The 14996-nt window shown below is 42.7% G+C and overlaps 1 protein-coding gene across 2 annotated transcripts; it reads right to left on the bottom strand.

Annotated features, from left to right (window-relative positions):
• Nucleotides 1-3970: 3970 nt before the first annotated feature.
• On the bottom strand, nt 3971-11965 carry LOC102209453 (zona pellucida sperm-binding protein 3-like). 2 transcript variants are annotated; one of them, XM_005730905.1, is made up of 10 exons: nt 11530-11965; nt 11334-11436; nt 10766-10884; nt 10567-10685; nt 9475-9578; nt 8625-8802; nt 8307-8424; nt 5150-5241; nt 4930-5024; nt 3971-4435 (listed from the first exon to the last, which is right to left on the bottom strand). In XM_005730905.1, exons 1-10 carry the CDS (start codon nt 11884-11886, stop codon nt 4263-4265), a joined length of 1458 nt encoding a protein of 485 aa, XP_005730962.1. In that variant the 5' UTR covers nt 11887-11965; the 3' UTR covers nt 3971-4262. The 2 variants fall into 2 exon arrangements, with proteins under 2 accessions (XP_005730962.1, XP_005730963.1); XM_005730906.1 differs by having other exon boundaries at nt 3971-4405.
• Nucleotides 11966-14996: the final 3031 nt, after the last annotated feature.

Here is a 14996-nt window from a genome sequence, read left to right as displayed (position 1 = left end):
TAATTGTTTTGTGTGTGTGCACGCCGGTACTTGTGTATGTGTGTCTTAGGGTGTGCACACGTTCCCGGGCTAAGATCAGGCTAATTAAATCCATTTCCTTCGTTTAGAAGTTTTTTTCACTCTTAATTAAGAGGGTTAATCATGGGTCTGGACAGAGGTGGCGTGCATGTTTGAGTGCACGCACGCTCTCCACACCATGGCTGGCTGTAAACGGTGCAATCTGTATGAGAGGAATATAATAACACAATGAGTATTCATGGATTAAATTAAACAGCCTTTGATATTTATCTGCATTCAAAAAAAGGAGCGAATATTTTAGGTCAGATAGGATCTAGTAAATGATAGAGTCGTCTGCCTTGAATTTCAAAAGCTGAGTGTAATAACACATCACAATCTCTTTGATAATGGTCCCCTGTGTCTGTCTTTGTTAAATGAAAAAAAAAACAACACCATCACAGCTCCTGTTGAAAATAACAGCAGTTTTCTTGTCTCAAGGAGGAATCAGCACGCTGTGGTTTCTTGTCAAAACCATCAACCAACAGGTCTGGTGTTAATACCAACTTCTGTCATCACCACCAATGTGTGCTATGAGAGGACGTCTGCAGCATACCAATGGTGTGGAACAATATTCCCCAGCACGCTCCATCTACAGCAATAATATCGTTATGGCTGCCAGACATGAGAGGACTCTCCCTGCCTGCCACTGGACACACACCATTACTTTTGATGGCCCGCGTGTATGTGTGTGTACATGAGAGTAAAAGTGGCCGTGTGCTCTGAGTGTGTGTGTGTGTGTGTGAGTGGGTGTGTGTGCACTTGTGCCCTTAGGGTCACACATCCTGTTGGGGAAAAACAGCTGATTCAGGACTCTCAACCATTGTGCTTGTCAACTTGAGTCCGTGCCTCTATAACCGTTAGACATCTGTGGGTGGGCAACCATCTTCAGTATGATGATGATGATGATGATCTGATGTGGCCATAACAACACATTAACACGTTTTACACTCTGTTGACTCCTCCAAAAGCTGCAGGCTTGTTTTTTTGGGGTGAGTTTGTAAAAAACACACTTGTCTTTTCAGCCCGCATGTGGAATTTAGATTGTAATGGAGAAAAGAGCCCCATGCCGGCTAAATGAAACGTGGTAGATGTGCCGATTTACCAGAATGAAAATAAAGCATCAAATGACTTCAGTTTATATTAGAAGCGTGGATGTAGCTAGGGTTCAGTTTTATTTGCCACCTGCGAACGGGAGGCTCAGCTCCACCTGTTACTTTGCGGTGTGTTGACTTTAACTTTATTTAAACTTTAGATTCAACTAAAAATAGTACAAAGATAACATTAAAATCACAATCCAGCGTCTGTGAAGCTGCACACACTCGTTCACACACACGTTAGGCACTAACTAACCATTGATATGTGATCAGCCAATCACACGGCACCAGCTCAATGCATTTAGGTATGTTGACGTGGTCAAGGCGATCTTCTGAAGTTTGAACTGAAGATCAAATTGGGGAAGAGAGAGGAAAGAAATAATTCCCTGGTCTAATGAGTCTGGAGTTCTGCTTCTGGTAGAGACAGAATTTGGCATAAACACTCTGAATCCGTCCTGCCTCATATAAATGGATCAGGCTGCTGGTGGTATAATGGTGTGGGGATACATTTAATCACCACAGCCTACCTGAGAACTGTTGCTGACCATGTCTATGTCCACAGAGTGCCCATCTAATGATAGCAACAGACTAACACACCGTGTCACAAAGGTCACATCTCAAATTGGTTTCATGAGTTGGCTGTACTTAACTGGCCTCCACAGTCACCAGATCTCAATCCAACAGAGAACCTCTGGGCTGTGGTGGAACGGGAGATTCTCATCATCGATATGAAGGCAACCAATCTGAAGCAGCTGTGTGATGCAATCTTGTTGATGTGACCCAAATCTCTGAAAAATGTTTCCATCACCTTGCTCAGTCTATACCACAAAAGAATTAAGGCAATTCTGATTTGCACTCTCTGACTAATAAGGTGGCTGGTGATTGCAATGCCTTGCTTTTTGAGGCCAAGCTACATTCCACATGTATCACACCAGTAAGGCTCAATAGAAATTCCAGGTGCAAATCTGTTGTGTCTGCAGTCCTAAAAAAACTTTAAGCACACAGTGTTGTTTTTAAAAAAAGAAAAAGAGGTGGTTCAGCTCAGAAGGAAATTCTTTAAAAACACAATTCTGTTATCAAAGTCCAAAATGAACGCATTTAAGAATAAAAGTTTAGATTTAACAGTGAATATGTAGGCTCAGATTACATTTCACATACATCCAAAATCTATGCCTGTACCTGAGACTTTAAGTAGAGACAAACCCAACTCTACAAAGTGTTTTAGCTTATTTCAGCACCCGTGGTTTAAGTTTAGTCTAGCTCTAAATGGACTAAACAACAGAATGCAATCAGCATTTATGACTTAAAGAAGAGTATTTTTCTCTCACGCTGGCAGAGACTAAAAAGTAGAGTGAATATTAAAATAAAGCTAATGTGTCTTCTGGATGCGAGCTGCTAAGAAAATGTCAATCTCACTTTTCACATTCCCTCCAAATGGGCAAAAGTATTAGTTGCTATTTCCATTATGAAAAAGGCAAATATGTTTACCAGTGAATGCAAAGCCAATTGTGCGTCCTCAGATTGCAAAAGTAAGCCATTCTGTTGGAACATGTGGCCACTGGTTTCCTGTTCTCGCCTCTTTGTTCTCTAGCTTTTTGCAGAAAGAGGTTCGTGTCTAGTGTGTTAGTGTCCATCACTGTGCCTCAGAGTGTGCATGCTTGTCGCTGTCATGCGTCCTGCTGGTGCATCGTTAGGTATGGCTTTTTATTAGCCACTGGTGTGCTGGAGATGGGGAGGGTGGGGGCGGTCAGCATCGCTCTGGCAGTAAACTAGCACAGCCGTCAGCCCTGCACATAGGAACAAACACCCCATTAAACCAAGGCCTTCACATATTACTGTAATAAAAGCCCCTGCTCTCGCCTTTATGGGCTTTTTAATTATGTCTATTCGTCTTCCCGGGCTTGTGAGCAACAGTTCATGATGAGCCCCATTTCATGAATACTCCACCACTGGCAGAAAGCTGGAGGGGGGTGAATTAAAGGGGACACACACACACACACAAAACAAAAAACATGAAAATGGCCCGAGTCTGAAAATATGACTATTGTTCCTGGAATGGTACTTTTTATTTTACCTCGCAGTGTGTTGTCAGTGCAGCTACTTTTACCATTTTTTCCCCCCTCCGGAGTTCTCTTTGTTTTAGATGTGGATTATTACAAAGATGGAAAAATCTCAAGCAGCTCAAGTGAATTGCATGGCAGCTTGGTAGTAATGGCGTGTATTAAATTAGCTCCCAGAGAACAGGGCAGCGGCTGGACAAGCTTGGAGGAAAAAATATATATATATATATATAAATAAACCAACCAAATCATCCATGCATGAATTTAGCAAAAAGAGTCTGCACCCAGGCTCATTTTATACCTCGAGTACTTTTCCTTTGGTGCGCTTTTACATTCTAGTTTGTTCAAAATCATATTGGATTTACAATAAAGGTCGGGCAGTGGCCACACCCGCCCTGCGCCATATGAAAACTCTGAATCACATACAGTAATGTGTTCACACCTTGAAGCAGGCTCAATGTAAGACCCTGCCTGGTATTAAAGGATACTGATTGATAGAGTAATATAAAACATGTTGTGTTAACAGTCACATTTTATGGCCAAGTCATTTTCTCGCAAGGCTGGCCACTCCAGCACAGCCCCTTAACCACAAGAGTACCTAAGCATGCAAGCATCACTGTGGATGCCACCAAAAGTTCAGCTGTGGAGAACCTTGATAACCCCCATGTTCGAATTTGGAATTTATATCCATTGCATAATGAACTTTGGTTAAATAGACCTCTGGTCCTTGATCTATACTCAAAGGGAGGAAAACAAAGATCGAGGCATGGGTATGAATGCTTTATTTTCTTAAATCAGGTGCAAACAGAGTATCCAGTGGGTTTGCGAGGGCTGCTGCAAATCACAGTGCTGGTGAAAACTAACACCACAGCAAGCGCCATCCAGACTCCACACAGCAGGGCTACTGCTGAAAACAAGGCTGAAAAAGGGAGGATGAGGACAGAAGACAAATATTACCACTTCTATTAGCAGTTGAGAGAAAACCCAAGGGAGTGGGAACAAAGTCAAGTCAGAGTGTTTTTTAAAACCCCTTGAGTTGTTTTGTGGGTGTCTAACCAGCTCGAGTGACTTCTTGTGTCTGCTGCAGAGAAACTGGTTCTGGAGGAAGCTCAAGCGGCTCAGTCGACCCCTCTTCCAGAACGTTCTCCTCCAGCAGGATGGGGCCAAGAGCAGCCGTCCCCTCCCACCGCAGAGCTGCATAAAAATAAGCAAATCCAATATGGGCTGGAAGGGAAACAACAATCTTCTTAGTGCATTTAGCCAGCTGAGTAAACCATTCCCGACACGACTGATTGGTTGGACAATTAAAGGGATTAACTCAAAATCAATCCACCACATAAATGGCATGTGTGCCAAATGAGTGCAAGCAAGCTCGTCTAAACACGGGTGGAACCTCTGCTTGTGTAGGTTTGTGGCTGATTGCATTATACTCCAAATGAATGCATTTAAACTAAATACAAAAAAGTACTTCTAAAATATGTATGTTTGCTACTTTTATGGCATTTTAGACAGCCTCGTATCAGCTAGTCACAGCCCCTTAACAAAAAACACCTTTTTAAAATAATGTTTGCCAAAATTAAATCAACAGATTCTGCATATGCAAATGCTTTTCATAATAAAAGTGGTTAGAATAGCATAATTTCCCCCCCACTGGGCCGGCATCACATGTTCAGGACCTGTCCCAGGTTGTCATGTAGCGTCGCTTCTGCAAACTGTACCATCATTTGCTGCAAGGCTTCTTTTCCATCTCTGCGTGCCACAGCTGGTCTCACAGCAGCTACACACCTTATTGTCTCCACCTGATGCCACCCATCTGTCCAGAGCCGAAAATGCATTGTTAGGAGGAAGCGCAGCAAAGCTTTGCATTAGCATTAGAGCCATGGCAACGAATCTGAAGGCAAACACCTGTACAGTAGAGCAATCTTTGTGTAAACTGACCTCTTAGCTTCAGACAGGAATGAGCAGGCTTTGTGCTCCGAGTCGACGGGTGCAGAGACTGGCGTTGCTTTCAGCTGACATGTGATGTAGAGCTATGAGAAAGTTAAACGACATGGAAATGTATTAGTGTTCAGAATGGATGTGCTATTGCTGTGCAAAATATGACAAACTGCATCAGTAATCCTGACAGGTACGGAGAGCCAAAACTGCCATAATTTAAAAAAAACAAAACAAAACAAAAAAAAACCCACAAAAAAAAAAAACTATTTGACTCAAAACAAATATGCCATTAAATGGACCAAGAAATTAAACAAAAACCCTTTAATCACACAATTTAGTGATTTATTTACTTCAGTACTCGTGGGCAATATACAGTAGCTTGCAAAAGTATTCGGCCCCCTTGAACTTTTCCACATTTTGTCACATTACAGCCACAAACATGAATCAATTTTATTGGAATTCCACGTTAAAGACTAACACAAAGTGGTGCACACGTGAGAAGTGGAATGAAAATCATACATGATTACAAACATTTTTTACAAATAACTGCAAAGTGGAGTGTGCGTAATTATTCAGCCCCCTTTGGTCTGAGTGCAGTCAGTTGCCCATAGACGTTGCCTGATGAGTGCTAATGACTACATAGAGTGCACCTGTGTGTAATCTAATGTCAGTACAAATACAGCTGCTCTGTGACAGCCTCAGAGGTTGTCTAAGAGAATATTGGGAGCAACACCATGAAGTCATAAAGTTATTGAGAAATTTAAAGCAGGCTTAGGCTGCAAAAAGATTTCCCAAGCCTTGAACATCCCACGGAGCACTGTTCAAGCGATCATTCAGAAATGGAAGGAGTATGGCACAAGTGTAAACCTACCAAGACAAGGCCGTCCACCTAAACTCACAGGCCGAACAAGGAGAGCGCTGATCAGAAATGCAGCCAAGAGGCCCATGGTGACTCTGGACGAGCTGCAGAGATCTACAGCTCAGGTGGGGGAATCTGTCCATAGGACAACTATTAGTCGTGCACTGGACAAAGTTGGCCTTTATGGAAGAGTGGCAAGAAGAAAGCCATTGTTAACAGAAAACCATAAGAAGTCCCGTTTGCAGTTTGCCACAAGCCATGTGGGGGACACAGCAAACATGTGGAAGAAGGTGCTCTGGTCAGACGAGACCAACATGGAACTTTTTGGCCAAAATGCAAAACGCTATGTGTGGAAAACTAACACTGCACATCACTCTGAACACACCATCCCCACTGTCAAATATGGTGGTGGCAGCATCATGCTCTTGGGGGGGGGGCTTCTCTTCAGCAGGGACAGGGAAGCTGGTCAGAGTTGATGGGAAGATGGATGGAGCTAAATACAGGGCAATCTTGGAAGAAAACCTCTTTGAGTCTGCAAAAGACTTGAGACTGGGGCGGAGCTTCACCTTCCAGCAGGACAACGACCCTAAACATAAAGCCAGGGCAACAATGGCATGGTTTAAAACAAAACATATCCATGGTTAGAATGGCCCAGTCAAAGTCCAGATCTAAATCCAATCGAGGATCTGTGGCAAGATCTGAAAACTGCTGTTCATCTAATCTGACTGAGCTGGAGCTGTTTTGCAAAGAATGGGCAAAGATTTCAGTCTGTAGATGTGCAAAGCTGGTAGAGACACACCCTAAAGGACTGGCAGCTGTAATTGCAGCACAAGGTGGTTCTACAAAGTATTGACTCAGGGAGCTGAATAATTACGCACACCCCACTTTGCAGTTATTTGTGTAAAAAAAAGAAAAAAAAAAGAAAAAAAAAGTTTGGAGTCATGATTTTCGTTCCACTTCTGTACACCACTTTGTGTTGGTCTTTCACGTGGAATTCCAATAAAATTGATTCGTGTTTGTGGCTGTAATGTGACAAAATGTGGAAAAGTTCAAGGGGGCCGAATACTTTTGCAAGCTACTGTACATTCCTACCTTCACTTATGATAACGGGATCTGGGTAGTAACCAAAAGAAGGAGACTATGGATACAAATTGCAGAAATAAACTTGTTCTAAAAGGTGGTCAGGTCTCTCCTTTAGACATTTGATGAGTTTTGTCATTCAGGAGGAGATTAGGGTAGAGTTTATACTTCTCCATATCAAAAAGGAGCTAGTTCAAAAAAGTTCAGGCATCTGGAAACTACCCAGATGAGGCATTTTGAGTTTGTAACCCTGGGATCAGGCCCCGTGGCAGACCCAGGACCTGCTGGACAGATTATATCTCTAGAATTACTTGGGAATACCTCATTGTTCCCCCAGAAGAGCCCGTGTATACAGAAGCACATGAGAAATGTAGAAGGAAGAAATGTAGGGAACGAGAATTCTGAAATAAACCTTCAAAACAATTAAATATAATATAATTATAATTACTTCCTATTGCATTTCCTGTCTAACAAAATAAAACAGTAATTATTTAAATATAAATGGAAAATTCTAAAGATACAAAAAGGAAGAGACGGGAAAATAAAATGAAAATTTGATTTTAAAATGCTTAAAATTAAAGCAAATACAAATAAATACGAAACATAATTCATTTAAGCTTCCCTCCAATTCCTTTTGATGTCACTGTGGCGCATTTCATAACGAATAATTTCTTTATAACCTTTTAATTTTGGCACTCTTTGTCCTCCACAGCCCGGTGTTTTCACAAACAACGTTAGCCCGTTTCGCATTAGCACATCAATAGCAAAGTTTTTAGGCTCTTATGGATTCAAAGTGGCTTGCTGCATTTGGGAGGTAACGGTTTCTAAATGGCAAACTGATCAAAGTTAATGTAATGTTACGATCCAACGCTGACGTAAAAGGCACACAAGAAAAGGTTTTCTGGAGTTGATGCTGGCTCATATTTATGGCAGGGATCCTAAACCTATAAAATGGTTATCAATGGTTACCACAAAGGGCATTCATTTCCTCCATTTCCACACAAAGCTTCTGAGGATACTGTAGCCTTGAAACAACACTTTCAAAACACATATATTAGGTGTCGGCTTGCTATATATAAAAACTAACAGAAGGCAAGAAGAAAAAAGTAAAGTGGTTAAACTAACACCTCAGGTGCTGCAAATCGCACCTCTCTATAGTAGCTTCAGGATACGTGATCAGTAGTTTCAAAACTGCATAAACATCTTCATACTACTTACAGTCTTCCTGTCATCTTGGTGGAACCTGAAGGCCTTCAGCTGGAAGTGGAGTTTATCCTCGTGGTTCCTCGGCATGAAGTAAGACTTGGATCCCGTCAGCTTAGTGTCAGTTAAACATCTCATGTTTGGAAAAAGAACAGGTGTGAGTTTTACATGCATAAGTCTGCTGATTATATGCACCATTTGTTACACAACTGTAACCCTAACAGTAAATCTTGATTATTATGTCTAGTGGACTCTTTGAAACAAAGACAGGCAGTGACGCATTTAGTGTCACTTTAAGGTACAGTATTCCACAGACGATCCACAGCTTCTCACCCGTGGTTGTTAATGAGGCTGTATCTGGGTTGTGAGTATGGATCTGGGTTCGCAGTGGCCACGCAGCTGTCCACGTAGACCCTCAGAGGTACGTGGTTACCCCTGAGGATTGCTGCCTCAATGTGCATCACGTCATTCAGGAAATAAACGCTGGAAGGCCTCTGCGACTGCCAGTCCTCTAATCAAATACAGAGGAAAAAAGTATGAGTGTAATGCTGGGGCCATCAATCCGATTAGATGAAACTCAAATGATGCCCGTGGGAGAGAGTGTGGCACTGTTTCAGCAGACAGTAGGATATCGGTACTGGAACAGTAAGAGAAAAATACTTTAAAGAGGACAATAAATGAATCACTAACCCGAGTAGGAAACACAGATGAGGTCTGTGCCTTTAAAAACTAGTTTAAAACTTTCATAATTTCCTTTATAACTGCATCCAGTCCAGACAGGTTTATAGTAAGTAAATCAGAGCTGGAGTACGGTTCTGCTCATATGATGACGATGATGAACACCAGTGTGGTGCGGTGCCTGTCTGCAGCGCATAGCTTAGAATTAATTAGAAAACACACAATCAGCAGTATATTGATCACTCCATTGTGCGAGTGACCCCGTCAGGTCAGCTGCGACCTACGAGGCATGTAATTTCAGCTCATCACCATGCAAAAGTTTCACTCCTGTTTATCAAGCCGGTGTTTAGCATCTTTAACAGTCGCGACGAAGACCGCGAGGCCTCGAGTGATTGCAATTACGCCTGTCGCCGGGGAAATTAGCCAGACCGGCTGGTGCACATCAAAAGTTTTTCTTCCCCTCAGAACATAAGCTCCAAGTTTGTCATTTCTGACCTGCCCTCACCTGTCATGAGATGCAGGGAGAAGTGCAGCCGCTGTTCCACTTGCATGAGGGACGCAAACGGCTTCGAGGTGGGTCTCAAGGCATCGCTGTTTACGTAATGCCTCCTGTGAAGACAATTACAGGAAGGAGGGGCGTTTCACTCGAGAGAGCCCCATCAAGGATGAAGAATATTCACGCCACGGACAGAAAGATAGGAGTTAAACATCTGGAGGTAAACATACCTATAAAAAGGGGTTTGTGCATGGCTCACCAAGGCGAGTTTAGGACTTTAGGGGCATTTTTAGTACTATATACTGTAGGATGAACTTTAAACCAGTTTAAGCTACAGTTCTCTGTTACTGGTGTGAGACATCATGCATCCTGACTCCTATAGATGGTAATACTGACAGGGCGCTACAGATTCATAAGCCCTGGAGGTAACTCTGTACAACCTGTGCTAACAGCTAGATTTGTATACTCTAGGAAATTTCGACGACCATCAGGCTCAGGGAAGTGAAAGTAATGAGAAAGGAGGGTGAATTCCTCTTGGTACAAAAGGTCTAATGATTGCATAAATGTCAGTTGAAAAAGATAAATCTTTATGTTTCAATCATGTGGTACAACTTTTATTGAATATAATACAATTCCTGCCTCTTTCCCGTCACCCCGAACTGGTTGCAACAGATGGCTGCCCTTCCTTAAAGCTAGTACTTCTGGAGGTTACTTCCTGGTAAAAGGGAGTTTTTCCTTCCTACTGTAGCAAAGTGCTTGCTCATAGAGGGTTGCCTAATTGTTGAGGTTTTCTCTCCATTACTGTAGGGTCTTTACCTGACAATATAAAGCATCTTGGTGTTGTCATTTGCTGCTATATAAATAAAAATGAATTAAACTGAATATTTAGAGAAAAAAAAATGGCACTTGGGCATAGCTGCCTTAGGTTTGGTCTCTCCTATCCATCCATCCATCCCCTCCAGCAACAGAGAGAAGGCAAAATGCTGAACTCATAGCTTCAAAGACTCATAGCTTCTGACATCACATGGATTACATTTATCCTTTTACAGACATTCAGAATGAATCTCTAACGAGCATGGGGGGTAAACCACAAGGCGTTACCTTTTGTAGTGGCACTGAATTACCACTTCAACAGGGTTGGTCTTTAAAATGAAAGTGTTGCTAATCGGAGTCGGAGAGTACATCAGAGTAAATGTGTAGATGATGGCTTCTTCAGTCATCTGAAGAAAGTATTAAACAGTTAAGAGTGAAGTGAAATGCACAATAGTAAATAGGCCTGAGAAAACAGAGCGCCACACACCGTCGCTGTGCTGCCGCAGCCCTCCAGCTCTGTTTGAAACCCCAGGACGAGTTTCTCAGTGTCTACCGCAGTGCAGTCTCCTAAGGTCAGATCACTCGGACGGATCAACTGACCGTTTCCTAAGAACAAAGCGGAGAAGGCACAGCTTAAATCGAGACCATTACCTGAGGCCATTTTATTCTTCTCCAGTCAATAACACTCACGAGGAGTGGAGGTTCAGCCACAGGACAAACAGAAAAGTTTCTTAATGCACTGCTGTAAAATCAGCATTCGAGCACCCGACAGACAAGCCGAATGCCCCTTCACAGAGTGAAGAAATAAGAGGAAACGTAATATTGATCACCGAGACCATTGTCTGTGCCATTTGCAGTAATCAGCAGTGAGTATCCCATCTTCACTGTTCCATTCAATTTTCCAATTTGGGCCTCTAATCTAAACCTTTCCTTTTTAGACATCAGAGCAGAAGGTATGTTAAGTGGACCTGTGCCGGTGCCACTGCGGATAAAAAAAAAAAAAAACAAAAACCTGCAAATTCGATCAATTTAAACAAATAATGGGCAGCCATTACCTAGGAAGTTTCGCTTGACCTCAATGGTGACCTTTACTTCGCCACAGTGCACCACCACACTGTCAGCTGGCACAGGAACCTGCTCCTCAAACTTCACTGGAACCTGGAATATCATCCGAATGGATTATATAGTTCAGAGAATTCAATAATTGCTTTGTAGTTGTCCAAAAATAATAATTTTTTTTTTTTACACTACCTTTGATTTCTGCTTGACTGCTAGATTTAGATCTGGGTCTTGTTCCTGCAATTGTGACAACTCTTGAGTTTGGACGGTCTCCCCCTGCTCCAGCTGGGAAGGTTTTTGCTTCCTGAGCTGGTGGCTCCTGACCCGGTAGCTGACAGGAAAGCCGGCCGGATCCTTTTGTTCCATCTCGCTCGAGTGACGTCCGGCTGTCTGCAGTGATCTTGGCAGCTGCGAGCTTGTTGTCACTTGTTCTTTTGGGATTTGGCTAAAAGTGTCATCGGTGCTGACGTTTAACCAATTTTGTGTAGCGAAGCAGAAGTTTCCAGCTAAGAAGAAAAGCAAAAAGCCGAACACAAACCCCAGCTCCATTAGAAGTTTTCACAAAACAAGACAGCACTGCTGCGCTTGTCTCTTCACCAGAAATCAGGTATAGGAACTTGGCACTGGCTCCACCTACTCCTAATGACTTGATTGGATTCCAGCCTGGAGTATTTCAGTATTGATTGCTGCGCTTGCTCCATTATACAGCACCAAATCACAACAGCAGCACCTCAAGGTGCTTTACTGTAAGATAAAGATCCTACAATAAAACAAAGAACACTCCAAATATCAGATAACTCTCTATGAACAAGCAGTTGGTGAAAGTGGGAAGGAAAAACACCCTATTAACAGGAAGTAACCTCTGGCAAAACCATCTGCCATGACAGGTTGGGGTGAGGGGGAGGCAGCACAATAATGTGTATATTTGTATTGTGGGGAAAAAGGCGGGGTTTGTGTTCATCTTTTTGCTTTTCTACTTTAGCTGCGCTACACAAAATTGGTTAAACGTTAGCACCAGTGACACTTTTAGCCAAATCCCAAAAGGGCAAATGCTGCCGTCTGCTAAATGTCCAGCAATCACGTTGGTAATGAACAAAGACTTTTATAAACAGAAACAAGCCTGACCCCCTAACAGTAAGTGGCTTTCACGGCCCTCGTGAGGCAAATCAATCTACGCTCTCATGGAGTTTGAGCCCCTGCCATCCCTCGTGTTTTGATGCTGCATGATCTTGAATGTCAAGGCGATGCGGTCAGCAGTTAGCAGAGTTCAGCAGAGACGCTCATAAAACTGAGATTTATGATCATCCACTGAGAGATTTCACAAATGTCACCACCGCCGCTACCAAATGTATGAGTGTGTGTGCTGGTCAGCGGCGTGTATGACGCGTAACAGGAAGCATGGGGTGTGTCTTGAGGCTGTGCCAGCAGGCATGTCAGTCTTGCAGATGCTCTGCTTTCTTCTTCACCTGTTTTCATTCGACCCGTCATAAATATCATCAATGGTTTATGGTCTGTTTAAGATCTAAAGTATGATAGATAGATTGCCTTGCTCCATATCATTTATGGTCCCTTTAAAATCTTTCTAAACTTGGTAATGCAATGCAAACCCAACAACTTGTTACTGTCTTTCTAATTGCATTTTCTGTGCCTCAGAGGCATTTCCAAACCAACAAACAATATAAAGTCAAAACATTTTCAATAACAACACGACAGAAAATGTGAAGTATTTTGGAATACACCTTGAAGGATAACATTTTCCTCAGAAAAATATGTTTTTTGCTGTGCCTTGCTGCACAGGCAGTCAGTCCATGAGTGTATTTCAGTCTATGTACACCTCCAAGATGCTTGTATTTGTTCACAGAGTGGATCAGTTTTCTGGTAATGAAAGTGGGCTGGGTTGATGGTTTCCTCCTAAAATCAACTGACATTTCCTTTGTCTTTGCAGTGTTGAGGATGAGATTTGCACTCTCACACCATTTAATAAAATGTTCAGTGGCGCATGTCCTTCCTCTCCATCATATAAGAGGCTTGCTAAATCTGGATCATCTGCATGCTTAATAAATGTCTGTTAGGAAAAGAGTTGGTATACAAAATAAACAAAAACAGAGATAAAAACAATCCTGAGGGCAATCAGCAGCAGCTCCTTGGAGTAGTGGTTTCAACATTCGCCTTACGTATGTGAGATCTTTGGGTCAAGAGTGGGCAGAGACAGAAACCCAGCCTCAGGGAGTCACAAGCTAGTGTACTGCTAGTGCTGATCCCAGATACACTATCCAGGTCCCAAGCCTGGATAAATGGGAGCGTTGAGTCATGAATTGCACCTGGTGTAAAAAGCTGTGCCAAATCAAGCATGTGGATCTGCTGTGGTGACTACCTTTAGTGGGGTTACACAGTGCAGTGGTTGGCACTATCAAGAAAGTTCTAAGGAAAACTAGGAGCTATCACCTTGATGTTCTAGCATAGCCTATTCCAGATTGGGATGTTGGGAATTTTCTGCCTTTGAGTAAATGAATGGATGGGATTTAATGCTACTAAAGTTCCAATACCATCCCATATGTTGGACAGATAATGTGAATCCATCCATCCATCCATTCACTTCCACTTATCCATTCGCACTCACATTCACTCTTATGGGTAATATATCCTGGCCCCCAAACCTGCACAGGGTATCTACCCCAGTGCTAAAAGTGAGCGTGGTGCTCTTTTCATCCAAGGTGTTCCTTTTTCAGTCCAAATACAATTTCACTTGTTTCCAAAAACAAGTCTGGTTTAACCAGATGTTTTTTGCCCACTGAACCTTTCCGCAGCTTTTTTGCCGTCAAATGGGTTTTGTTTCGGCGGTTTTTGCTTTGCCCTTCTGGCCAACAGATGTGCAGCTCTCTCAGATCTTGTTTGGTCCATAACTGACCTTTCCTAATATAGTTTCAGACAGAAGCAAGCTGAAGACAGTGAAATATGTTGTCTGTTGGCACGGATTTCATTTTCAGATCCTCACTTGGTTCGAGGAAGGGGTTGGGATTGTCACCGTGCGACCAAAACACTAATATTTAACCTTTCGAATTATTTCAGGCTAAAGAAGTCAGTAAACATCTTCTACAGAGTGCTGTAGGAGAGAGTGCACATGTCACATTAGTTGGTTTTTTTTTTGGCTTTTTAAAGCGTATGGCATAAAAAGCAACCACTGGCACCTGTAATTTCGATATATCTGAGGAAATAAACTCTATTTATGCAAAACTATAACATTACCTCAAACAAAAACCATAATAAGATCTTCTTGGGGGGTGGGGGGGGTGAGAAATCCTGCTTTAAAAGCTAAATGAGTTTAAATAGCTTCCCCTTGATACAGACACACTAATCCTTGCTGACCTACAGGAATACATTATAGCTCTTTTTCTCTCTCAGGATCTCCCTGCAGACTACCCAACAGAGAGGCTGCTATTGTCAGGAACTGGCTTTTATCTTTTGCTGATCACTGGCAAAACAAAGAGAGGTGTGTGTATGTGTGTGCTAGTTTGGGGGGGGGAGTGAAATCAGTCCATCCCTGCCAGTCAGACCCCCGCTGCCGCCAATCTCTAACTTGGTTAGCTCCCTCTAATTTGGCCCCCGGAGGGCCCTAATGTGGTTCCCTGTGGGGGTTTGTGAAAGGGCCTGGCAGCTTC

The sequence above is a fragment of the Pundamilia nyererei genome, unplaced genomic scaffold (assembly GCF_000239375.1).
Source record: "Pundamilia nyererei isolate P.nyererei 1_Seehausen unplaced genomic scaffold, PunNye1.0 scaffold00040, whole genome shotgun sequence".
NCBI lineage: Eukaryota > Metazoa > Chordata > Actinopteri > Cichliformes > Cichlidae > Pundamilia > Pundamilia nyererei.
Note: the sequence above shows the minus strand (reverse complement) of the source record. Positions and strands in the feature narration are given on the sequence as shown.

Bases quoted from the DNA above. Each gene is read 5' to 3' on its own strand.
- LOC102209453 (XM_005730905.1), bottom strand. From the start codon at position 11,886: ATGGAGCTGGGGTTTGTGTTCGGCTTTTTGCTTTTCTTCTTAGCTGGA. The intron at 5,242-8,306 runs GTAAGTAGTATG...ACTTTCTCATAG, and splicing joins ACCAAGATGACAGGAAGACT to CTCTACATCACATGTCAGCT. The intron at 5,025-5,149 runs GTCAGTTTACAC...GGCTCTGGACAG, and splicing joins TTCCTGTCTGAAGCTAAGAG to ATGGGTGGCATCAGGTGGAG.